Source organism: Pocillopora verrucosa, chromosome 11 (assembly GCF_036669915.1).
Source record: "Pocillopora verrucosa isolate sample1 chromosome 11, ASM3666991v2, whole genome shotgun sequence".
In the NCBI taxonomy this organism is placed as follows: domain Eukaryota; kingdom Metazoa; phylum Cnidaria; class Anthozoa; order Scleractinia; family Pocilloporidae; genus Pocillopora; species Pocillopora verrucosa.
In genome coordinates this window covers 6,707,610-6,734,435 of record NC_089322.1, presented here as the reverse complement: position 1 = coordinate 6,734,435, position 26,826 = coordinate 6,707,610, and the positions used below count along the sequence as shown (strand labels likewise).

Below are 26,826 nucleotides of genomic sequence, written 5' to 3'. Positions count from 1 at the left end.
GAATAAAGTAAGTAAACTGTAGTGATAAACATCAATTATTAAAGCGTATATTAACGCCTACTCTTAATCTTTCTCTGCTTATCTAACTTAAGATGTGTCATTTTGTAAGAGTTTTAAAGATATATTTGCTTTTATTTGGTACCCTTGCAAATCGTGTTTGTAACATCTGCACTCCACGATCCACTTTCAAGACAGGATACGCTACTTTCGCCTTCCAGTCGGTAACCAGGGGTATCGTCGCACGATAAGAAGCACTGGGTTTTATAATGAACACCAGAAGCTGATCTGCACGGATTTGGAAAAACAGCTCCGTGAGATGGAGGCTCAATGGCTTGGCACCTCACAACTTAAGATAAAAAAATCATGTGATTAAGTTCCTGATTTTGCTGAAGCCATCAGGAATCCTCAATTTGAGCCACGTCTTTGAAACGTCTCCAATTTACCTTTGATCTAACCACGAATCTAACTATTTTCGAGTTGACTGTAAAGATAATGATTGTTAGGCTTGTCACTTAAACGCGAAATGGCTTAGACTGTTTGATTTGTGTAACCAATTCCTACACTGTGGTAATCATAAATGTTATCAAGAAAAACCCTTAAATTCCTAAATTGCGGAACTATTTCCTGCATTGGGGAAAAAAATAAAGGAAAAAGACTGGAGACTAAACGCAAGGAGACCGTCAAATAACATATACTTACTATTACATGTGGTGGTGTTTCCTGACCAAGAACCGCCTTCTTTGCAAAAACGCTCTCGAGACCCGATTAATTGATATCCCCTGTCACAAGTAAAATTAGCTTGGGAACCAAATGAAAATCCACAGGAAAGGCTCAGATTTCCATGTGATGGTGGTTGTAGTGTAATGCAGGATTTCCCTGTAAAAATAAAGTTTTATTATGTTGAACTAACGCAATTTCAAGTGTTATAATACCCTTGTATGAAGTATTATTGTAGTTTCAAGAGAGGAACTATCAATCTACTTAGGAACAATTTTGCTTGCGATAGTTTAGAAGATAGGTATAACAAAGCATAGATATCTATTAGAGTGTATACAAGTAATATATAAACATTTGTCAAAAGCGAAAGAGAGGCATAGTCAATGTCACATATTTCGATGACATACTTGCAACTTGCACTATGAAGGTGCAGTTAGCTCTGTTTCCTTCGGCGTCTGAAGCTGAATACATTATATAATAGAGACCAATTCCCAGTCGAGCTGACGGTCGAATGGAAGGGTAGGTAACAATCACATGACCAGAATTGTCATCAGCAATTGGTTCATTCCATATCACCAAAGCACTGGATGAGCATTCAGGAGTATAGACCACCATATTCTCTGGACAAGAATTGTTAAAAGAAGGAGGTGTTGTGTCTGCAAAAGGAAAAAAATTGCAAAATTGGAATAAACTCATGTATATATTCAAAAAAACTCTCTCAAATCAAATTTCATTTCAACCCCATAGGTTTTATTGCTTAGGTTAGGGTTAGGGTTAGGGTTTATAAATCGCGCTTATTTTTTCGAAAATATGGTCAATACGTTATATATAGAAAGACGAGACGATATCTTTGCAGCTGACAACCATGAACTATTTTGTAATGCAAGTATCTAATCTAGTCAAGTTTTGCATGCAAAGTTGTGAAAATAGTGACTCAGCAAAAATTGGGGGTTGGGAGATATAAAAAGGCCTTCGTTGGGGAGGTTTTTTCCCCCATCATGTTGAATGACGTCAGTGCAACCCGTAATTCTATCCCAGCTTGTAGCTTAAGCAATGCATGAAAGTTAAAGTACCTACAGAATATTAAGACTGCAAACTATGATGATCCTGAAGGATTGAGCAACTCACCCTTGCATCGTGTGTCGTTTGAACCTGTCCATTGTCCGTCTTTACCACATGTTCTCGATGAGGTCCCATACGGAGAGTATCCCGGTCGAGAGCAAATTAATCTGCAGGTCTGGCTGTAGTTACTTATCGATAAGCAAGATGGTGGGGAAATCGAACCATCAGTTGGTGGAACAAGTGGACTGCACGTGATAACTGTGTAAGCAAAAAAACAAAACGTTGACGGAAAACCATTGAGTAAATTTTGGGAAGACAATGTTTTTGTTTCTTACTCAGACATAAGGACGTTTCTCCACTCCAGGTCCCGTTCTCTAGACATCGCCTGACAGACGATCCAACCAGGATGTAACCATCGTTACAGTAAAAACTGCATTGCGTGTCATAAAGTTCGGACAATGAGTCACCACAGCCCCTCTCACCTCCGTTTGTTGGAATGGAAAGAGAAGGACATCTTATCCCTGGTTAATACGAGGAAATGGTAATTCAAATTAGATTTTGATGAACTCACTGCGTTGTAAGATGTCTTGTCAAAGGCCACTTACTTTGACAGGTAGGTACAGGGTTGTCCCAAACACCTGGAGGTCTATCACGCTGGGCAACACATGTAACATCTGACGAACCATTCAAACGATAACCACTGGCACAGGAAAATTCACAGCGCGCTCCATAATGATTACCACAACTTCCCATGCGCAAGGGACCCCCTATGTCTACCATAAGTGATGTGCAATTGATTACTGAAAAACACATAAATTGAATAATTAATGAATAAGAAAATTTCAATGGAGCAAAAAGGTTATTAAGTTCTTTATGGCACGATTTGTTCCTCCTCAACGCAATTCTAGGTCAGTTAATGCTGGAGCCCATCATCAACACCTTGAAGGCACCGGGTGGAATAAATTGCTTAAATTAAAATTTACCTATTACTTCTATGGTGAAGCTGCAAGTGGCTTTGTTTCCTGATTGGTCTACTGCAGAGTATGTAATAATGTAAGTTCCTTGGCGAAATCTCCCAGGTGGATGGTAATTAGAGTTTATAAAGGGTTTGAATCCTGAGTTGTCAGTCGCCGTTGGTACCGTCCAATTCACTTCCGCGGAAAACGTTTCACGTTCTGCATACGCTACCAAAGGACTGACTGGACATGGGACATCAAATGATGGAGGAAGAATATCTGACACACAAAATAAAATGCTTAGAATAATAGATGATAAAAATGGAAAACAGAAGGAAGTCATAAAGGAAGTAAGGATCTGTTCGCTGTTTGTATCGTTACTGCTTATTTTGGACGCCAGGAAGCCCTTTGCAAAAGGATCTACACAGTATTGATGAAGAGATTTTTTGATCGTTTGTTATTTTTCGCTGTTGTTATTGATTGTTGTTTGTTTGTTCGTTTGTCGTAACGTCATGCAGAAAATAAAACCCTAAGGATGTGGCAGCACCTGTACAGTTGATGTTATTCCCACTCCACAGACTGCTCTGTAGGCATGTTCTTGTGACATTTCCGTTGGCACTCCTATAACCACTTTCACAGCCAAATACACAATTTGAACCATACGTGTTGTTGCAAGCAGAGGTCAGTAGCACACCTTTCGGCGGGATGATCAAAGTTGGACATTTTATGACTGTTTAAATAAGACGAAAACTAAAATAAACTGATGTCACTTCTAAAATACCACAAAATGTTCATTTTGCAAAAGATGGATAACTGACTTGTGTGGTCCTTAGCAGGACTTCGAATAATGAATAACACTTTTGCACCTTGGCAGAAGAAGTCCTGACCACTCCAGGTCCCGTTTTCAAGACACTTTCTTGAAGCAGAGCCGATTGGGTCGAACCCAGGAGAGCAGAAGAAAGAACATACTGTATTGAAGTATTCTAATGTTGTCCCTGTACAGCTCAGCCGAAAGCCATTGGATGGTTCTGGCAGAGCAGAGCACGTAACAGCTAAAAGACATAACAAATGGTTCATATTGTGCTCATTTAAACTACAACAGAGGTTTAGATTAAAAAAAAAACAGTGAGTCTGTACAGAAGTGTGAGGAACGTGAGGCACAGGAAAATCTGTTATAGACAGAAGAACTTTGCTCTCAGGACAAAAATATGAGTTTTATTCCCTGAAAGCAGTAGAATGATGGACTCTTAACTCTAGAACTGGAAAATGTGCAATGTGGAATGGATGCAAGTGTTTCGGAAGATCCTTTTTCTTTGAACCCACAACTAGTCAAAGAAAGAGATGGGATAACTCTGAAACGAAACGCTGACAAATTTTTTTTTTTTGACGCGATAAGAATATTAGAGAGTAGAAAGATTGCAGCTGGTGACAAGAAGAGACCAGCCAGGTTCTTTCCAAGATGCACCCATCCCAAAACACCCATCCCCATAATCCATCCCCGAGAATCATTTTGGAAGAAAAAGAAAGTAATTGAGGTCAGTTACCGTTACATTGAGTCGGAGTTCCTGTCCAAGTTCCATCACTGTTACATGTTCTTGTGGTTGATCCTGTCAAAATGTACCCTTTGTTACAAGAAAACTCACAGGTTTGTCCTGGCAAACCAGAGCAGGGCTCTAGACTTCCATGTGGCGGGGCATACAGCTGTTGACAACGGTTCACTATGAAAAGAAAACGAAAAAGGAATTTTTTTTGGAAATACGCAAGAAATCGGGAGAGCTCCAAAGATGCGTCAGAACTGCAACTGAAAAAAACGAAGAAAAGAGTACCTCCTACAGTCTTCAGTGTCCCCAGAACGTAGCAGGTGTATCATTAAACGATGAACGCATAATCAACGCACAAATCAGACATTCTATTACATTTTTTTTAACATTTTGTGTCAATTCAAATGTTGTATCATAATATATAAAAAAATTATTTCTACCACCTTTCAGGGTGCTTACTCATGTTAGAGGAGTGAACGGATGTAATCAAGGTTTGACTTCCCTTTACAATTTCAAAACATTACAATCATGCAATGAAAATAAACTTACAGTCGATATCTCTAGTCCCTTACCTCCTTCACAGGTGAGGGCATCACCAGGCTTCAGCTGAACTCCTTCTGGACAAAAACATTGATGTCCACTCGGATTTGGAAGGCAAAGATGACTACAGCCTCCATTGACTTGAGAGCAACTTGTTGATCCTGAAAAATGCGTAAACTCTTAACTGTGATCATAGCTTTGTGCAGTCAACTTCACTTTAACTAGGGCGAGGTTATGCCGTGTTTGGAAATAAAAAAGAGATTCGATGGCATCTCCAAACTTTATGTCCTCAATTATGTGAATGTTATATAAACGCGGGAAAATTGACACAAGAATGATTTTGATGGCAAAAATAATGAAAGCGCTAAGCCAATATCTAAATTCATTCAGTTTAAATGTGGAAATGATCTACTAAGTTTAAAGTAAACCAGTCATCAAGCCAGCCAGGTCATCCTGGTAAAGATTAGAGAAATAGAGTTAGCCAGTCCAGAGTGTGCACCTACCTGTGAATGTTTTTGTTTGATCATAAACATGCACGTCCATCGGCCTTCCCATTCCGTACACCAACACGTCACTTTGAGAAGATGTCAAATTATAGCTATGAATACTCTGATTGCTCCAGTCAGACCAGTAGAGAGTGTCACCAGACAAGGAAAGTCCAAAGGGATGATGGTTGTAAGAAGACAAATCAAGAACTAGTTCTCGGTTATTTCCTTGAAGGTTTGCTCTTTCTATCTTATCAAGTTGTGCATCGCACCAATACAACAGGTTATTCTGCGAATCCAGAGCAAGTGCATTAACCCACACAAGTCCAGAGCTTACAATGATTTTCCTGGCTGACCCGTCCATGTTAACTTGCTCAATCTTTGGTGTTGACCCCCAATCACTCCAGTACATTTGCCTAAAATAAATTTTTCACAGCACTGAAAACATTCTCACTGTGCTTTTCATCGTTTAGCATTTCATCAATGGAAACATTTACTGAGTTATCACTATCATCCATGCTCCAACTTTGGGGTCTTCACTCAAATAAGATAAAAATCTCTCTCAAAGCTAATTAACGATGAATAAAAGTTTCCCAGCTGTTACAGGAAACAGCGATATCTTCAATGATATCCTTCATAGCTTCAGTATCGCTTGCAATATACCCGTATACCTATCTTTGAGTATTATCTGTTCCTCGAAGTAAACAGCTCTCCTCAAGATTCACTCTGGAAGACGTTCTGTTTCTCGTTACAAAAAGCGTCCAAGGACAAATATCACGCCATTTGGAGGTTATTATAGTAATATTCGTGTGCAGAGAAAAGCGCATTACAGTTACGTAAAAAACTTTCTCAAGATCAAAGCAAATTTTAAATGTACAGTCCTCCCTTTTTTAATAGCTGGAAACTTTCGAATTTTCAACAATTACTTTCTTCTGTGTATCATTAATATGACAAATATCAAGACAAGTAAAATGCAAATTGAAATAAAACAAAAAAATTCGATTACCTCTCAGGTAAATCTAGAATTATAGCTCTTGGCTTTTCAATCCCTGTTGTGATAAGGCTTTTCCGAAATGATCCGTCTAGCCGTGCTACCTCAAGTTTACTAGTTCCAGTATCAGTCCAGTAGAGAATCCTTCCAATGTAATCGATTGCAAGGCCATCTGGTGTTATCACGTCAGTGTCCGCTATGACCTCAACTGAAGATCCGTTTGGAAATGCTCTTGCCAACAGCTTCAGGGTCACATCTGTCCAATAGATTTTACCCTCAATTGGGTCGTAGTCAACAGCCACGGGCCTGGAGATATTAATGTTGATTTGAAGCAGATAGCAAGGTGTGTTCGCCACTGCTAAAGGAACGTTGTAAATTTCACCATGATCCGCTTCGGCGAAGAGCAAAAAAAGTTCGCCGCTTGTCTTAAGGAACAAATCTTTAAGGTGGAAAATAAAAATCGACAACAAGAACAACAAATAAATAAATAAATAAAAAAAGGGAAAGATTTTTGTAATGATTGACCTCACTTCAGACCTTATTTTTGTGAATAAAATCTACCCATGAGACCCGGAAACGACTTTTAGTAAATAAATAGTATGGTGTACACACTGTTCACGAACCCCAACTTGTTACTTGGATTTTTTTATTTTTTCGAAAATTTTAAAGCTTATCTCTCCTTCGCTACGGGAATCTAAGATGATAGATGAGTTCTTGATACGCACGGTCAATGATAAGAAATGCACCCCTTCCCCGCCTTCTTACTGTTATGCCTGAAACATCAAATATGTAACCTCACCATAGTCGCAATTTTTTCCGTCCTCCTTAAGAGCAATTCCCGTCGGACATGCGCACTGGTATCCTCCTGGCTTTAAAAGACACAAACCACTGCACTTGCCATTGTTTTGCGAGCAAGAATGCGAGCCTTTAAACCGAATGTAAATAATAATCATAAATAATAAATAATCATAAAAGTTAAGATCAGTCATTATTTCTAAGCGTCATTTTCAAGCCTCTTGAGCAACTCCTATCATCAATTACCACCTTTGATAAGACACACCATCGGATACAGAATCATTAAACCTTTCTCCACAAAGTTTATCTTTTTATCTTTTCTCGATATCGGGAGAAATTATTGGTTAAACTACAAATATCATGATTACTTCAAATGACACTTGAAAGAAAAAGGTAACGGTCCAATGATTGCCTGAACTGCGGCAAGGTAAGACTTTTTTTATATAAATCTGCCCGTAATTGATTGCCTTTATGAAACTTTGCTTACTCCGAGAAGATAACAAAGAGGCAATACTTTTACCTGAGAGAATCAAGGAAGGATCAAAGACGTGAATGTCCATCGGCTTCTGTAGATCAGGAATCACCACGTTCATCTGACCACTAGTTGCATTATAACTTGTAACACTCTGGCTATTCCAGTCTGTCCAGTAAATAATGTCCTGATAGATTGTTAATCCATAAGGATGAATTCCAGCTGTAGATGGTAAAACAATCTGTCGGTTTCCTCCATCAAGATCAGACATCTCTATAATGTCTAGTTTCGCATCTGCCCAGAACAAACGGTTTGTAGCCTGGTCGAGGGTAAGTCCGTTTGGCCAGGCTAGATTTCCTGTAACGATGGACCTTCTACCTGAGCCATCCATTTCTGCTTTCTCTATCTTCGGATTGGCGCCCCAGTCCGTCCAATACATCATACTAAAAGAGATTATTTATTCCAAACAGTATTAAGAAATTTTCTGACAAAGTTCACCGAGGTTTAGCCCCTAACAGAGCCAAATGGCCTCTCACAGTATATAAGGCATACGAGAGAGCTTTTAAATGTTAAATATAGCCTTTCAGTTGTCTACGGCTTTGACAAAAGCTAAATACAAGAAATGCTGTTACCTATCTGAATCGACCTAAAAAGCAGGAAAAAGCTGAGAGATGTGCGAAAACGACGACCAAAGAAATACCTAAGTATGCTTATGATATAAAAACTGCAAACAGCCATCTATTTTGCAATAACTACCCAGTAGATGGCTGTTTGCAGTTTTTATATCATAAGCGTCCGTTGACATTTCTTTGGTCGTCGTTTTCGCACATCTCTCAGCTCCTTCCTGTTTTTTAAGTCGATTCAGTTGGGAAAGAGTATTTCTTGTACTTAGCTTGTGTCAAAGCCGCGGACAACTGAAAGGCTATATTTCATATTTAAAGACTCTCTCGTTGTCAGTACTTCTTTGCTTATTCCACTACAAAGCGTTAACCAATGGATACAAAAACATTGCAATGAAAAAAATCGTTACTTGCCCATTTCTTTCATCCAATAGAATGCCTCTCGGTTCATCAAGTCCAGTATTGATCAATTCTTTCCTCCCTGATCCGTCAAGACGCGCTACTTCAATTCTATTAGTTCCAGTATCAGTCCAGTAAATGTTCCTTGCTAAATGATCAATTACTAAACCATCAGGGCGTAGGATATTACAACGAAAAAGAATCTTCAATGAAGTTGCATTGGTGAAAACGCTCGCGATTAGACCTTGAGCAACATCCGACCAGTACACGCGATCTTCGACAGGGTCATAGTCCAAAGCGATAGGACGCTGATTTCCTACATGGTTGAATAGTGTTTGAGCAACGAAGTAGCGTACATCCAGTGAAATGATATTGGTTGATCTGTCGTCGGCGTCAGCAAAAAGAATGAACTTCTTTACTTCTGCAATTGAAATCAAAACAGCGTTTGTGTCATTGAGAGACTCTTTGTAGCGAGGATGATTGACTCATCTCAATGCAGCAGATTGTGATAACCCTCAATTTCTTATTGATTTCTCGAACAAAGAATGCGCGTAACGACCATGCATTACCCGTAATGTTTTGGAATTTTCAAGTTGCTTTAAACGTGGCATGTATGTTCGCCGGTGGGTGGGTGGTGGAAAACTTTACCTGTTTAAATCACGTGTTATTCTCAGGTATTCGTTGCATCTCTAAATTTGACCGTTATTAGAATTGCAGAATTACAAGCAGACAAGTAATATTACATTCTACTTGAAAAGGTTGACAAAGCTTTCTGGGTATCTATGCATCATCATCGGCCATCAATAAAAAGTGCTCTTACTTTCTTCACATGTCTTTCCATCTTGCTTTACTGCTAGGCCTGTAGGACACACGCATTCATAGTTGGACGCCTTAGGAACACAGAAATGACTGCATCCTCCATTGTTTACAGAGCAAGGACCTGAAGCTTAAGAGAGAAACAAGTTTTTAACGTGAAGCGTGCAGATTATACTGTCGACCATACAATTATTTCAGAAGATGGACACTTTGACGACACTAATGATGCCGGCGTAGTACTCGACTATTTCAACTACCACTTCTTCGTACACTTTAGTCCAAATTCTGACCAGGAATGCAACTGTCGGCGATTGATCATTAAAAATGAGAACAGATAAAAATGACGATGGTCAATCATTGAAATGCTATGTGTCAAAGTACGGCTGTTTAATAATAGCTTTGTTTACAGTATACCTATGAGTTTGCAAGCTGTTATTTTGGCTGAAAAACTGAGAGAAATGTCGTTGAAATGTACATGTTAAAACGTCGAAAAAAAAGATGTTTAAGGCTTTGAAATCAGCTCTTCACGAGCGGAAAGCATCTTTCAGTGCCCTCACTCATGGCAGACACCAGAATGAAAACTTTTTTAGCGGCTATTTGATATCCTCATTATGAAATGCACCGAGACTCAACGCTAAAATAACGTACAAGAATTCTTCAATAACCTCCTGACTTTCGCAGGTGATTACCAACAGTGTCATAACCTTCCTAATATTACCTGCTGGTTGCCGCCCGCTGTCGTATGCAACAATTCCCATAGGTTGCCCACCATTAATACTGAAACTTTTTAGTACCTCTCCGGTTGTAGCGTCTAGCATGTGAAACTCCCTGTGTGTCGCCCAGTCAGTAAAGAACAGGAAAGGAGGGATCAACGCCACTCCGAATGGATGTAATCCTTGCATCTGAAAGAGCAGTTTCCTGTTGTTACCATTGTAGTCAACCGATTCCACTCTGTCATAACGGGCATCTACCCAATAGACTCTTTTGCCTCCTCTGTCGAGGTCAATTCCATTCGGCCAGTAGACTTCTGTTGTTACGATGGCGACTCTTTGCTGTCCGCTCAAGGAAGCTTTTTCAATTTTTGGATTGCTTCCCCAGTCAGTCCAAATCATTGTACTGTTTAAGTGACGGCATCAATGGATTAAACTTAATGTAGATTTTTGAGGTAAAACAATGCATAAATCATTTATCCAGCCAGCTAGCCAGCCTACCGGTCGGTAATTCAATGGGTCGGCTTACCAGCCAGTTAGCAAACCATTTAGTTGGTCAGCCTGTCATTCAGCCAAATCGGTACATCAGTCAGTGAGTCAGTAGGCCGGCTTTTAAATCAGTCAGTCGATGAATTCACGACTTATTAATTTACAGTTCGAAAGGAAGACTTAAGACGATTAGCAAAGATCGATTACACTTTATAGTTATCTTGTTTAGATTCTCAACGATGTCAACACAAGAAGAAAAGAAAATTTCTTAGAAGAAACACCATTTAAACCATTCTGGAATATTTGAAATGAGTCTCATTTCGGGAGATAAATTAAGTCGACGACTCAAACAGCTAAGGTAATTTTCCTGCTTGAAAAAAATAAAAGATAAACATAAATTGGTTTTGAAAAAAAAATTATCGCCACTGCTTTCAAAGAGATTTGAATTGGTAGAGACATTGTAAAAAGTTGCAAAGAAGCTCTTCAGAAATCGCTTGCGCTCTCCGAATCTCACTAATCGACGTATTGAAAGTTCGATAAGTACACACTGTAGCCCCATAATTATAAGAAATAGTAGTAACGCATCAAGCCGAAAAAAATTGGACTTATGACCGTACGGGCGTCCCTACAGGGTGCTACTTTTAGCATGCGCGGCCAACTTGTACCGTAGACACTATTTTAGCTATTTTCTAATGGAAGGGCGAAGGGGAAGGTAATGCGCAAGCGCGACTGCTTGCCTAACTTGGACACCCCATTAGTGTGCGCTAGGAGACACAGGCAGATGACAATGAAGTGCGCATACTTGGGTGCCGAGCGTCAGTGCAGCGTACCGCGGCTTACGGTTAGACATTTCATGAGGGCTTCACATGGGCTAGTAGATGTGAAGCTGTATAAGCAAATAATTCGCAACCCGCCTTTTAAGCGGGAAAACAAACTAGTGACGATGTAGTTGAACAGTAATTCTAAGTATTTAGCAATTTCTAAGCAACTCGTAAGGCAACAATACCAGCAGAGCTGGTATTGTTGCCTGATCGTATAAATCCTGATCATATAAACCCTCGCGCCGGTTAATCGCTCGAATAACATTTCAAAGTGTTTGTATTCTTCAAGTTATTTCTTGTCTTACCGTTTGGAATGTTTAACAGAGTCGAGGTGTTAAAGGAAAAGAAGTTATCTGACGGATTTTGTTATTTTTCAAATGATGGCCAACGGCGAACGCATGAGTCTATTTTTCTCTCTCTTCAATTAAATGTCGCAGAATTTACTCTAATCATTTAAAAAGAACCCCAAAAACGAAGTAATGGCCTTTCACAAAATTGAAATAAAACGAGATTGAGTCAGTGATGTTCATGTTTACATTTAGTCTGACGCGGTAATTTGATTTTGACAATATTGTCATGTGAGAACCCGTCAAACATCTGAGAATTATATTACGGACCGCAAATTTGTGATGCAAACAAACCCAAAGGTAAAATGGAGGTAGCGCCACAGCGGGATGAGTGAATTTCATTGTTTTGTTGTTGTACTTTTCAGCGCTATGTTTTCATGCTTTCTACTTGATTCGTTCGAACTTCAGGAAATGGTTTGTCTCACCAAACATGAAGCCACTTTCTCTTTACTCAACATCTCGAGGCGTACTAATACTGCTCAGGTTATGATAATTATGCTTGTGATACAATAATTTTTTCTAATGCTGGAAACTCTAGAATCAATCTCCGAGATTGATAGTCATTACATTTTGCAAGAAGCGGTTGAGTTGTGATCGTGTAATTAAACGAGATCCTGACAATTTGACCTCACAAGCACGCTGATAAGCACCTTTTTAGCGTAAATAATTGTTGTTTACAGCTTTCGATTTCAAGAGCAGTTTTCGAGAGTCCGAATCTGTAACCTTCTTTGATATTTCGTGCTGATTTCATTGAGGTACAATCTCGGAACTTCATAAGCGATTATGAACGATAAATTAGTTTCGCTACCATAATTTAGGGAAGTTTTGTCAACAAAAATTTCTGTGACCTGCTTGGATATTCTCTTTTGAATTAATTGAGTCACATCATCGGAATTTCATCAGTAATATGGAACGATAAATCCATATTTGTAGCACCAGTGAAGCACATTTTAAACTTTCATACAATTTAAGGAAACTATACGTAATTGACTCTCGATAAATTGGCCTAGCATAACTCGTTGATTATTTTATTACTTTGTAGCCCCAAAGTCCCGGCTTATGACTTTGGAAGTACTGAACTTGATATATTTGATACACAAGGCACCCTTCAATGAAAAAGGTTGGAATAAAATTGCTTTGCACCCGGCTGAACGTTGATAATTGCTTAAAATATACCTATCATAGCTGTATTCAGAAGCATATACATGTAGGTAATATGCTTTTGCTTTATTCTATTGTAAGGGTTTTTTTTTATGTAAACTGAATCAATTACTTTAATTTCCTCCTTAACCCGCCAGCAAAAAATTAAAGTTTATGTTTTGATTCAAGATAACACAGAAGCGTAACAGAGTTCTCTTTCCAGATTGAATTCAGGTTAGAACATCAATAAACTGGTTAATGTTATATCCTTCTACTGAATCTTTAATTTTATTGTCCTGGTTTTTTTCACAAAGCCTCCTGTATATCTGTGTATGTTAGGGAATGATTAAAACCTAAGTGAGTAGATATGCCATATTTTAGTAGTTTTTTTAAATTCATCTTTAAGTTTCTGGCATTTAAAATTCATAAATAGCATTCCATTTCTATCCTTTAAAATTCATAAATAGCATTCCATTTCTATCCTTATAAAGAGATATTACACATTTCTTTGACTAGACTTCATTTCAATAAGTTTGAAACTTCATTCTACATAAGAACACTTTACTGAAGTATAATGTTATATTTATTTGCTCTCTTTTTGGTACATATGATTACCATAAGTGTCTTAACCCTTTAACTCCCAAGATTTCGTGAGTAATTATCCTTACTGTCTGCCATGCAATTTATGTGATATTAGTTTGGAGAATTTGGAATTGGATCAACCAACAATCCCCTAATTGATATTTTTCTTTATTCTCATAACTTGTCTGCTTGATATTGTACTGATAGTGTAAGGAGAAATTCTGTCTAGATCACTAGTGGGACTTTAACGATTAAAATGGAGGGTTTCATTATATTGAAATGATTAAAATATCGTTATGCTTTCAAATGTAACAAAAAATGAGATGAAAATCTGATGTTATAAAACACTTGCAATGGTAAACCTCAGTTTGCTGGTAGCTTAATTATGTCTTTTAAGTGTTTAAATTTTCTTGGGAAATGCTTTTCTTTTACAGCAGGGATACAGAAGTTTTCAAAGCTGATAGAAATAAGGTTTTTGCAAGTAATAAACACTACCCTTGCAAAAACAATCTTATCTTATTTCTATTTTATGTCTATTTTAATGTTATCACATCTATTTTTATACTATTTTATTCTCTCAGATAAAATAGAGCCACTATTTTAAACCTATTTTAAGGCATGATTGAACAAGGTGGTGTATTTTATTTCTATTTTCTCCAAAACGAGTGGAAAAATAGCCAGCTAAACAGACTATTTTAATCCAATTTTCATTTTCTTCATCAGTAAAATAGTGATAAAATAGGCCGTTTTATCTATATTTTCTGCTGATAGGACATGATATGACCATTTCCTTTGGAAAATATGAAAAAAATAGGCTATCACAATCTTATTTTATCAAAGAAAATGTTGAATAATTGCAAAATAGGTTTAAAATAGACTGTTGTATTTCTATTTTTTGAGGTGGATTGCAAAATAGGTATCAAATAGTCTTTTTTAATTCTATTTTCTTCAAAGTATCCCAGACCCACAATACTTTAAACAACAACCACCTAGATGTGTAGTGTAATAACCTGTCCTATTTTATTCCTATTTTATTAATGAATTCAAGCTTGACTAACAATGTATTGTCGTTCTTTATTACAAAATATTATTTTAAGGTAGCTGTTTGGTACTTGCACCAATCATATCTTCACTACATACACTGGAATTCAAAAGTCACAGTTACTGTTTTAAGGAGATAAAGACGGGTTCAAAATTGAAGACGTCAGGCCGACGTTTTTAATCTGCGTTGTTATAGCTTTTCCGTTTAAGTTTCTTTCTTTGTCAAAGAGTTGAACGCGAAGGCTTGCCTTTAGCATGGAATCTCCACTTTTTATTGCCCGGATCGTTGCTTGGGTCATGTTTAACTGAAACTGATCAACAAATCGATCAGCACAGCAACCAAGCTTGCTCAGAGTGGGTTTTGAGTCTTTGTTTCCTCGACAACTTCCGGCCACAAATCGTGCATTTGTAATACGTACGATTCTTGTCGATTATTTCTACATAGAGTGAGCCCACATCGTTATTTATATTATCGTCAGACAATGGATAGGTCAAAGAAATCAGTATCAACTTCTGCGCTTCTCTTGAAACTGCAATCGGGCAAACCAGAGGATTCTCTTTACTAGCCAATGACAATTCCCAAAAAGAACGTGATCATGTCTATGATCGGAAACAAAGAAGACTCCATTTCGCGCTCATCTTTGAATGTACTTTTCAACGGTTGATCGCTCGTGCGTCATTTTATTTCTATTCTCAACTGTTTTGCTTAATATAACATTTCTAAAGATGGGTTTTATTGTGAATCAATGGGAAAACGAGAACAGCGTGAGTGTTGTAAGTGGAAAGAAAGTCGTTGGCGCCGTGGAGTTAAAAGATGGGACAACAGTTGACATATTGACTGGTACAAACAAGGGTCGAGTGGCCATTTATAAAGCTACGATTTTGAAAGTTTGTGGTAAGTAAAAATTGCGATATTCGTTACGTGATCAAAATCTTACCAAAGAATAGATTTAACGGCTTGAATTAAGCTTACATAACGTTCGGCGCAACTGAAACTCGAATAATTCTGAGAATCGAAACGGTCATTTGCATGCCGCCCTTTCTTAAGTTTACACTTTACAATGAAATAAATCTATCAGTAGGGTTTCAAGATAACTTTTAACTAGTCACGTTTTGGAACATTTTAGATTCATAATACAAACTGTGATTAATCAAACCTGATTACATAAAAAAGCCCTCCTTGATAAAAACAAAATAAAGTGTTCAGCTCCTTTTTAGTAAAATCTATGGAAGAGATGTGCAAACTCCAATATAAAAATCATTCAATATGGCAGAGAATTCCCACTCCCAGTGCACTTTGTTAAATTAGGATTCCAGTGAATGCCCTTTTCCTCATAGCCATCTAAGGCCTTGTCTAAGCGCATTTATTTTTTCATGCCATGGAATCCAGACATAAAATGGAAAGGCTTCTTGTGGACAACCTCATTCGAGGCCAACAGAGAAAGCTGCAAGCCCAGGAAAAAAGACAAACAGCAGTTAAGTCTGCAATTTAGGATAACTTCATTGTAATTTATAGTTACAGTTTCAATAAGATTTTTAATTTAAAAAATCATTTTTATTTGACTGTAATTAGCCCCTTCACTCCCAAGAGTGCTAAGTCAAAATTGAGAAGAAATCTTTCAATTTCAATGTGCAGAATCCGTAAAAACAAACAGTAAAACATGAAAGTGCTACTTGAAAGCTTACATTTGAGTGTTCACGCACAAGAGGTTTTTCCAAAGAAGTTACCACCACATAAAATCAAGTCAAGGCTTGACTCTAGAAGAAAAGGGGTTAAATACCATTTGTATCATCATCCAAGATTAAATGATTTATTTAAAGACTATTTTTTGTCTGATAGTATTTATTGTAGTAAATATAATTCAAGTTATTGTATTTTATGGAAAAGCATCGGAAGATTTTATTCACAATTTGTGTCAAACCAAATTTAATGATTGATTAGGAATATTTTTTATGAATAGCTGTAATTGAGGATAATTCTTATAAAGTTTTCAAGAGAAGAAAAAGAAATAAAATTCCATCCTAATATTACTACTTGTTGATGTTGATTTACGATCAAAAATATTTTACATGTAAACCTGCATGTATATAAATTTCATTGAATACTTGAATTTTTTTAGTTGGGATTTTTTTAAATTTCAGTATTTATTTCATGTGAGTTGCCTCAATTTTTGCTTAAAATTCCCAGTAATTCTTAAACATTCCTAGAAATTCCTGAAAAATCCAAGGAATTTTTGGCAAGTTTTTGGATTTACAGCCTTTTAGGGAAAGTCGTGGTGCTCCGAGTTGAAATTCCAGGGAATTCCTAGGAATTTAAAGTCCTGTTGGCTATTAACTTGGAATTTCTAGGTTTTTAGAACCTGTGTTATTACAGTTGGGAAGTCCCATTTCAAATTTACCATGAAAATTCACTCTTCTTATTCCCAGGAATTACATTTTTTCCCAGGAATTGCATATACATGAGGCTCTATTTTAAACCTATTCTAAGTATATTTTTATCCTACTTTTTCAAGTTTTTTCCTATTTTATCCCTATTTTATGTCTATATTATGTCTCTTAGACCTATTTTTTATATGTTTTATTCCTCTTTTTTTTTCTATTTTATGTATATTTTAAACCTATCTTAAATGTATTTCTATCCTATTTTTCCCTATTTTTCCCTTTTTTTATGTATTTCCCCTATTTTTTATGTATTTTTTGCGTATTTTTTCTCTATTTTTTGTGTATTTTTTCCCTATTTTTTCCCCTAATTTTTCCCTTTTTTTTGTGTATTTTTTCTCTATTTTATCCCTGTTTTATGCCCATTTTCTGTATAACTAATGTTTCATTAATGCTATTTTAATCCTATTTTATTATCAAATCGCATACACATTTTCTCTATTTTAAAGCTATTTTAAAGCTATCTATGCAGTAGATATGACTTGCCAACCAGGCTATTTTTTTTTACTTTTTTTTTTTTGCAAAATAAAAAGTTTAAAACAGTCAAAAAACAGCTTTAAAATAGTCTGGAAAAATAGAGAAAAAATTAAAATAGATATAAAATAGGCACTATTTTTGTTAGGGTAAAGTGTTATTGTGTAGAATGAAGTTTCAAACTCATCGAAATTAAGGGTTAAGCCACACCAAAATATGTTTTAGGAAATCTCCTCAATGGTAGGTATTAACACACAACTGACATATATGAGTGACGCATGTCAAGCATTATGGTATGATTGTCAACTTGCTTTTTATTACTTGCAAACAGCTTATTTCTATTAGCTTTGAAAACTTCTGTATCCCTGTTTTAAAAGAAAAAGCATTTCCCATGAAGATGTAAACATTCAAAAGACATAATTAAGCTACCAGCAAAGATATTAGCTTATTTCTCTTAATTCTCCTTGCTATCTGCCATGCAATTTATGTCATGCTAGTTTGGAGAATTTGGAATTGGATCAATCAATAATCCCCAGATTGATATTTTCTTTATTCTCATTACTTGTCAGCTAGATATTGTACTGATAGTGTAAGGAGAAATTCTGTCTTAGTCACTTAAGTAAGACTCTAAGGGTTAAAATAGGGGATTTCATTATATTGAAATGATTAAAATATTCTTTTCCTTTTAAATGTAACAAAAAAATGTGATGAGAGTCTGATCTTATGAAACACTTACAATGGATCAAAACCTCAGTTGCTGGTAGCTTATTTCTTTTAAATGTTTAAATTTTCATGGGAAGTGCTTTTCTTTGACAATCATTACTTAATGCTTGGCATGGTTCACTCATACATGTCAGTTGTGTGAGTGAAGCAGTGTGAATTCTTCTCAGATGTCAGATGGTAAACAATAGATACTAAAAATGGATGTCCATAAGAAAAAGTACACATCCTAAAAAAAATCAAACCAAAGTGGTGGTATGGTTGATTTGTGATATTTAGAATGTCTGAAACAGGGAAAACACATTTTGGTTCTGGTAATTATTTGAATATGTGAGTAACATTGATATTTTTACATGTAACAGGATGATCAAGCTCGAGATTGCCTCAAAAAGGAGTGAACTCCACTGTAACAATTACGTGACTGATTTGAAAACTTGAGCACTTGGTAAATACACCTTGGCTTGCAATTCTGATGATTACACTTTGTTGAGATAATTGAAAGATTAGTTCCCATGCAGGAACCCTCCACATGACCTGAACAGTCATATGCTATAAGATAACTTTAGGAAAATGCATTTGTATCGGTACCTAGTTCGGTAGAACTATTGTAAGTACAGTAAGATCCTAAGCTGTTTGAAGATACCTCTGACTGGCATGCGTGTTCATCGCTTTTCAAGTTGTGAGAACACCGTCCCGAGGCCCCAGACTTCGTCAATTCTTCCCCCCTTCCCCATCCCCCGAACAAGTCTCTAGTCCCCTTGAAGAAACTCTTCTACAACCAGTGCAAAAAAGGTTTTTTTTTTGTTGTTGTTGTTTTTCACTATAATGAAGGGCTGGAAAATAAACTAACAAGAGCTCCCCTTTAAGGCTTGGCTAAATCTGTGTATTAATGTAATTATAAATCGCACGAATATGACACTTACTCGCTGTCCGGATCAAGGGCTATTGCTCTGGGCTCTTCCAATGCCGAAGAGATTAAAGTAAGTTGGTTGTTTCCATCCAAGTCTGATACCGATATACTATTATAAGTTGCATCAGTCCAATACAACTGAGATGTCCTCCATTGAACTGCTAGTCCATCGCAGACACCAATATTGGTAATAACTGTAGTCGTGCTTTCCACATCAATCCGAAATCGTTTGATGTTCAGTTCCGTCACGTCACTCCAAAATATGAAGCCCAAGCTTAAATGGACGTCTAAGGCAACAGCTCTTGTAAGGCTTAGAATCATTGAGTTTACCTGTGCTTTTCCATAGTCCACTGCTACTATATCAGTTGTGTTTGATACCAACAAACATGGTGGAGTGCAAATTAATGCTACGAATAGAAAAATTCCAAGCCGTAAAAATGGAGAAAGTGTATTGGACCAAACTAGATTACTGATTACTTTATCGCTGGCAGCGCCCGTGGGCCGGCAATACCAAACAAATCCTGTGCTCTGATTGGACTCTGCGTCATCTGATTGGGCCCATCTTACCCGCTCGGGATTGCCCCTTTTCATCCCACGCAAGATAAACATTGTGTGGAGCCGCATAGAGCGAACATACAAAGTTCGTAATTTTAGGAAATTGTAGGCGATGGAGACGCAAAAAACAAAGAACCATAAATGCTAGTGCTACAAACACAGTCGGCTTTTTGTTCAACAGAATTTATGAACAGGAAATTATACTAACAATATTATATAATAATACTCATAGAAACGATATCAGATGTTAAGTTTATGATACATGCCATTGAGTAACTGCGAAACCCTCATTTGGTGCTAAAGGCAATAGTAGCTTAAGCAGCAGCATTTACTCAGCGTGATAAGTTTAAATTGGGCCTTTTTAACGGTGAAGATTTTATTTCTTTTCCTTTTATGATGCGATAATGTTAAATGTAAACAAGAAAAACCCTAAAATTTCTGAATTGAGAAATTACATGTAAAATTCTCAATTACCCCTGTGGTTTTATAAAATAGCCGATCCGTGAAGTAAAATTTAGATGTAAATGAAGTAAACAATTTTAATAACACAGATACCCAAAACTATTGAGAAATTCACTTCAAATCCAAAAACGACCTGCTCTCTCAAATCGGTAAAAACTACGTACAAATTATAGTTATGAAAAGGAGAACGAACATCAAATGAACACGAATCCCAGAAGCGTGGGATGTTTAACTAGTTGAGGTCTACTCTGGGACTTTAAGTCGCCGTAACTTTAGGCGACTTTGGGCGATTTAAGGCGACTTATAATTAAGGCGACTTAAGGCGACTTAAGTCAGCTTAAGGTCTCAGAGTAGGCCTTAGTTGTGGAAGGCAGATTCAACGCGTCAATGCAATATCAAAATGGTTTCGAATAAGGTAATAAGTGCACAAAAGAGAGAGATTTTAAATCAATCGTATGAGCCCGTATAACTACCGTAGTATCTTATTAACAACCGAACTGATCAAGTGATGTTTCTGAGTGTGGCGTGTTATCAGGCTGACAACGCAGCTGATTTAAGCTCGTATGACAATCCAAGTCCTGATTACTAGTGATTGAATCGGTTCACATAACTTGCGAAGTGATGCATACAGTTGTCCGAATTAGTGCAGATAACTGACCAAGTGATATCTACAAAAAAGTGTTTCCAAGCATTAAGGATGCCTGGAAAGTCAAAGCGCTCTCAAAGAAGGGTTTATCGTGATGAAATAGTAAAAGAACAAACGGTCTACATCAAAGGATGAAATGTAAATCTCGAAACCAAAAGTTCGCAAAAAATGTCTGCAGACTAAACTCTCTTTTAGATCCTATTCATCACTTTGTGAGACCAGTAATAAGCAACAGTGGCATTTGGAATCCCATTTGTCTATAATTCAGGTTTTCTTGCAAAACATTACCAATCTTATTATATATGATTATAATGACAATGGTCACCCCCCCCCCCCCGCCCCGTTATCGTCTACGTCTTTTATTGCCTTTAATCACGAGATTCAAGCATGCCTTAGCGTATTTTCACGGTCAGTGCACACAACACAAAAGAACAGACAAGGTGGCGTCTCGAGAAAATCTAATTTTAGCGGGCACTATTATAGTGCAAAATTTACCTCCATCTAATCGTGAACTGTTCATCAGAAACACTGACGCCATCTTTATCCACCAAAGAATATTCGTCATCTTCATAAATCGTTCCTGAGTCGATACAGAAAGAGAATGAAAATGTTTTAGTACGGTGTATTTGCTTTAAGGGGTGATCTTGCTCGGTGGGAAGAGTGAAATGGAAGAAAAGTTTCTCTGCGGCTTTTTCCCCAAGACATCCTTCTTGTTGTTACCTTAGGAAGGCTTAGAACGTAGTTTCATATCTCAGGCAGATAATAAAACAGGGTTTTCCGTAAATGGAATGAAGGACTTCCTATCAGAGAAATATTTTTCCTCCACCATCCGACCGTCGATTACTTCCTTTCCGGCAAGTTTCTGTGTCAAATGCCTTGTATTCAATACCAATAGTGCTCTCTTGCAAGCTGATTTTAGTCAGTATCTCTCAAATGACTTTACCGCTTGGAAAATTATGTTTACATTTTTGTAACATTGTCGTTCAAAAACTGCTGTATGAACAGACCGATAGTTGCTGACGTTGGCAAACAAAAGGTGAAACGAGAAAGAAAAAATGTCAGAAGGGGAAGCGAATAACAAGTCAAAAATAGCTCAGGGATACTTTTAACGGTCAAACTCTGAACAACTGACTGATCAAAGAGTTTCTCCTTTTAGTGAGTTAGGTAACACTGGAATGGACCCTCGCACGAAAATTACTCCGCTACAACATATTTGTAAAATACACTTAACTAGTCTATTTACACATACACGAAGGATGAATTTTGACTAACCATTTTCACTTTGTTCACAAGGTGTGTTGATCAGCTCCAAAAACGGCCTCAAATATGTTTTATCATAGTTAACGTCGGGTTGACAAGCGAATCTGGCGAATAATCTAGATCCAACAAGACTGATTTTTAAGATGTTTACCGGCCAGTCAGAATATAATTATTGACCGGTGGCTATTACTTCGCCCCGTTTCAGCACTAAAGAAAACAAACAAAAGTGCTCGAGACAGTTCATGAATAATTAAGCGACTCGTTTCCGTCACGATATTTCAGAAGTTTAAGCTCAGTCGTGAAGCTTTTGGCTCACTAGGACTATTGATAAACGAGAATTTCTGCAAGAAAGGTAACGAGAAGTTTTTGAGTTATGTAGCGAAGAACTGTGACCAATTTTGGCTACTACGCGATGGATTGATTGAATTTGCTTAATCAAACGTCATATTTAATTTTTCATTCTGTCTTGCAATTAAGAGCGCATAACTTTCTCCGCTGAAAGATATTTACCACGATAAAGACTGGACGGACGTCGAGACATAGGACTAAGCAGTATCGTAAAGACAAGATATCATTACTGGTGAGATTTCCAACGTTTGATTTGAGCATTAGCCCCCATTGCTTTGAACAAAAACCGATTTCTACTGATGTGATGATGAATATACAACGTGTATTTGGAATTGTGTCTAGGACGAGAGATTCTCTGGCTTCAGTCACCCATAATTATGGGAGGAAAATGATGTTTAAGGGTTCGGTATCCATAAGCCATATATATACATATATATATATATATATATATATATATATATATATATATATATTCATTCCTGATTTGTTTGGCTCGATCGAAAAAGCCTGCTGCTTTTTTAGCATAGGGGAAAAAGACAATACAAATGCTGAACTATCATGATTGTGTTTGTGCAACGCAGCAACGATACCTAAAAAGATCTTTGTTTTAACAACGGACAAAGAAAAAAACCAAACATTCCCAACCTCTATGTTAGCATGGAAAGGTTAGAGAGAAATTGAAAAACACGACTTTATTTCAATGATCACTTTCGAAACTCAGTTGTCAGATAAGAAAGGGACGCCATGAGTGCCTCTAGAATAAATCCAGTTATCTCTGAGGATTTTACATTTTACATTACGTATAGTGTAGATATCGATAGTAGGATTGAATTGAATATTTTTAGCATCTCACTCAGCTTTCTTTACTAAAGTGTTATGAGTGCTGAGTCTTGCTGACTTGCATATCGCAGAACTTTCTCGGTAATATTAGGTAATACTACTAAAATAGTTCTTAGGTAAGCTTCTGGAATGTTCCAGAACACTTTGCAAATATATGTAAAAACTCATTCATGTAGTAGTAGAAGTGGTCGTTGTCGGAGCGACGACCGTTTTGAAAGCTATTACGAGAGAGAGTTACTGCGGAAGATTACTTATTTCTTTTTGAGGTTGTGCCAGTCGTGAGCTAGGATATAACCTGTGTTAAGTTTATTATCGATAAGTATTGTAATTGTTTAGAAGTCGCACTTTGTTGAGAACATTACTCGCTGTTTAATAAAGTAGTTGAGATTGTGGGTTCGTAGTGTTCTTCTGTCGGTTAGATTATACCGTAACAAAAGAAAATTGCTGTAAATAGCTATGCAAATGTAGACGAGCGCTTTCGTTTTCGTTTTCGTTTTTGAATTGTTCCTTTAGGGATGGATCTGAAACCTGGCGGGAAATATACCATCATTCTCTTATGGTTAACATTCGGATTTAAGCAATATTCTGTGGATGCTTGTGGTCCCGCTGTGATTCCAGTAATTGTGGTTGGTGCTATTCTTTTGTCAGATAACTGTGGACCAGGACCCGGTAAGTTACATTCATCTTGCGCCGGTCGATAAATTGTCTCGCTAACATTCACCTCACAATAACTAATCATGGAATGTTCATAGACACCTTTTATCGTATACTTTGAGGTTGTTTTGCGAGGCACCGGTCAGAGTAATCCGAAATAACTTAAAGAAAAGTGCTTCTGAATTGCTGGCAACAAAGTATGATAGGACGGAAAAATAGCTGAGAAGGCTAGAAGGCTGCATTCAATTGGAGAAGTATTATTTTGTGCGTTAACTGGAAGGTAAACTGTTTCAGCCATGCAAATTGTTCGGCTGAATCTAATCATCCCGTTGCTCTGGTGAGTGGTTAATCGAGCTAAGATGTTTTTCAGTATTTTTTTATTATCTATTTATTATTTTATTTTTTAACGTGAAATTACTTTGTTAGTTATTGAATAGTAATACATTCGTACTAAAGGTTGCATAATTGATATTAATTTCGCTACTTAAATCTCTAGAGCCAAGAGATGGCGGTTGGAGTTCCTTGGAGCCAAGCAGCTGGGATGACACTCCTTGTTGTAATGGGTTATTGACCAGAAGACGCAACTGTGACAATCCATCCCCGGCCCATGGTGGAGCTGATTGTCAGGGGAGTTCTACGAAGACGAGAGACTGCGATGAGTGTATCCGTGGATTGGACGGATGTCAGCATTATTGTCACAATCACGATCATACAGTCAGTCCACTCACTTTCGTTTGTTCTTGCGAAAGAGGCTTTAGACTTTCGGCGGAAGACTCAAAGAGCTGCGAGAGTAAGTGTATTCATTTTGTTTTCTCAATTTTCAGGCCATTCGAGTTTTGTTGTTGCAGATGCTATCGGATTGATTTGTTAGCACTCACAAAGAATATTATTTTCTTTATACCAGGAGCCCAGATATGGATTGTAAAACTTTTGCGGGAGACTTCCAAATTTTCCCCACTTTTCGTACACATTAAAAGAACATGCCCTTTGAAGTGGGAGGTTTGTGCCCAATGCATAACAGTTTTATAACAAATTCGGTTGCTTAGTGGGAAGGATACATATAAGTTTATATTTTTAATTGTTATTGAATTTTAGTCTAGTCAGTTATAAAGTTGGTTTGCCTAAAGAACGAAGTAGGAGTTTTAAAATCCCCGTTAGCCTAAAATCGATCATCAAGTGGATCAGCACAATACTTTTTTCTTTTTTTTTTCCCTTAACAAGAGGATTATTATTTATATAGTGTCCTCAAAGAAAATGTCAGAATTTTGGAAGGGCACAGAAAATTTCTCATAGTGGAAAGGGAGAGGTTCAATGTCTAGCCATTGGTACTTACTGGTAACAAAATAGGGATGTGCGTACCTTGTGTGCCGTTAGAGTTTAGGTATAATTTTTTCGATCAGTTGTGACGTGTCATTACTTTTACAGGGAAAGGGTGCGAAAGACTGACCGGACCAGATAACGGTAAAATTACTCCTTCTAAATGTAAGTCCAATCCACTGCATGATGATATATGCCTTCGAACGTGTGATCGAGGTTATGAACCCATTGGATCTGGGCTCATAAGTTGTGACGATGGAAAATGGAGCGATATTGCCGGATTTCAGTGTAAAGGTAATCTAATTTAAGTTTTTTTTTTCGTTTTGTTTTGTTTTGTTATTTTTCGCTGTTTTTGTTTTATGTTTGTAACGTGATACAAATCTATTAAATTCTATTCCAAGTAAAGGCGGATCTTTAACCTTAGTCATTTTATCTTCCAAGAGGCTAGGGACCTTACTTTACAAAAATCGAGTCGATTTAGGTCATTGAAGGGATGTGCTCACGTGCGCAAAGATTTGAATATAGTAAACTTGCTAGAAGAAAAATAACAACATTTCTGAATTATGCTAATTTGAAATGTCAGTCGACTTCCCCAGATAATCGGCATGCAAAGAAGGTTGTGTGTTACGTGTTATTTCAAGCTTTATTTGTTTAAAAACACGTAATCTCGAGAATAGTGTGCTAGACGAGCTTGCCAGGAAATAGTCAGCTACTAGAAGATTACGATTAATTTGAGTTAGTTTTTATCTGATTTATCTACATCGGTTTTATTTCTATTTATAGGGCTTAAAATTGAGTTTGAGTGCAGATAAGGCTTGTCGCAGAAACACGATTTCTGAATTCGAATTTTCGCATGCTCCAACTTGCTCTACGTATGTTTCTTTTTGTGAAGAGAACAAATAAAATGTATAAAAAACAAAAAGGAAAAACAAACTAAGAGAAAGAGAATAGGTAAATGTTGATGAAAATAAATCATGAAGAGTGACACAAATAATTGAAAACACCAAAATAAATGGTTCACTCCCATGATAACCAATGATACCAGTCCGGACGATTTTTCCTTTACGATATATTCAATAACTGAGTTTAAAATGAATTCAAATATCACCTAGTTTGCCAACGTCATTTTCACTTTAGTCTACCGACCGATTCAACTGTCGAGTCAAGTCGAGGCCACTTCCGAAGAGTACGTTGGACCATACGCTGGAAACGTTAAGTTCACAAAATGATGCATGTATCTTTAAGAAATGCGGGGCTCTAATTTTTGTGAATGCAGTGTTGGTTGTGCTCCTTTCGAGGTAGAGCTGGTACTTAAAAGAGATAATTTCCCATAAGGCGTATAAGCACTTACTCATTCTTCTACTATCTGATGTTACATATTCCAGTGCGTGAATGTCAACCCTTAAGCGAGCTGGACAATGGTCAAATAACTCCGCCAATATGTAACACAAAACCTCTTCATGGTCAAACATGTGACTACGAATGTGCCTCAGGTTACAAGGTTAATGGCCATAACTCAAACGAATGTGACAATGGGCACTGGAAATATGCCCAGTCTAATTGTGAAGGTAAGATTCTGCTATTTGTAGTCAGACGAGTTATGTACTCAATATCTACCAAATATATTCCCTTAAGGCCTTACGTAGCTCACTCAGGAAGAAACTTATGATAAGAACA

At 37.1% G+C, this 26,826-nt stretch overlaps 2 protein-coding genes across 2 annotated transcripts in view; one reads left to right on the top strand and one right to left on the bottom strand.

The window, feature by feature from the left end:
* The window catches only part of LOC131798315 (uncharacterized), a 28,235-nt gene extending 6,033 nt beyond the window's left edge, over positions 1-22,202 (bottom strand). Inside the window, exons 1-21 of the mRNA XM_059115978.2 lie at positions 22,003-22,202; positions 21,226-21,310; positions 19,081-19,474; positions 10,113-10,510; positions 9,399-9,524; positions 8,594-8,999; positions 7,608-8,002; positions 7,092-7,217; positions 6,308-6,731; positions 5,320-5,717; positions 4,849-4,977; positions 4,280-4,453; positions 3,602-3,787; positions 3,283-3,465; positions 2,763-3,014; positions 2,385-2,579; positions 2,115-2,300; positions 1,846-2,037; positions 1,125-1,373; positions 700-876; positions 143-346 (exon numbers count right to left, since the gene is read on the bottom strand). Of these exons, the coding sequence (XP_058971961.2) occupies positions 143-346; positions 700-876; positions 1,125-1,373; positions 1,846-2,037; positions 2,115-2,300; positions 2,385-2,579; positions 2,763-3,014; positions 3,283-3,465; positions 3,602-3,787; positions 4,280-4,453; positions 4,849-4,977; positions 5,320-5,717; positions 6,308-6,731; positions 7,092-7,217; positions 7,608-8,002; positions 8,594-8,999; positions 9,399-9,524; positions 10,113-10,510; positions 19,081-19,474; positions 21,226-21,310; positions 22,003-22,005 (4,882 nt within the window). The 5' untranslated portion in view covers positions 22,006-22,202. The remainder of the gene's footprint in view (positions 1-142; positions 347-699; positions 877-1,124; positions 1,374-1,845; positions 2,038-2,114; positions 2,301-2,384; positions 2,580-2,762; positions 3,015-3,282; positions 3,466-3,601; positions 3,788-4,279; positions 4,454-4,848; positions 4,978-5,319; positions 5,718-6,307; positions 6,732-7,091; positions 7,218-7,607; positions 8,003-8,593; positions 9,000-9,398; positions 9,525-10,112; positions 10,511-19,080; positions 19,475-21,225; positions 21,311-22,002) is intronic.
* Positions 22,203-22,248: 46 nt separating this feature from the next.
* LOC131798314 (uncharacterized) overlaps positions 22,249-26,826 on the top strand; it is a 28,432-nt gene continuing 23,854 nt past the window's right edge. The window contains exons 1-6 of the mRNA XM_059115977.2: positions 22,249-22,342; positions 22,468-22,570; positions 23,692-23,847; positions 24,329-24,622; positions 25,258-25,443; positions 26,535-26,717. Of these exons, the coding sequence (XP_058971960.2) occupies positions 23,694-23,847; positions 24,329-24,622; positions 25,258-25,443; positions 26,535-26,717 (817 nt within the window). The 5' untranslated portion in view covers positions 22,249-22,342; positions 22,468-22,570; positions 23,692-23,693. The remainder of the gene's footprint in view (positions 22,343-22,467; positions 22,571-23,691; positions 23,848-24,328; positions 24,623-25,257; positions 25,444-26,534; positions 26,718-26,826) is intronic.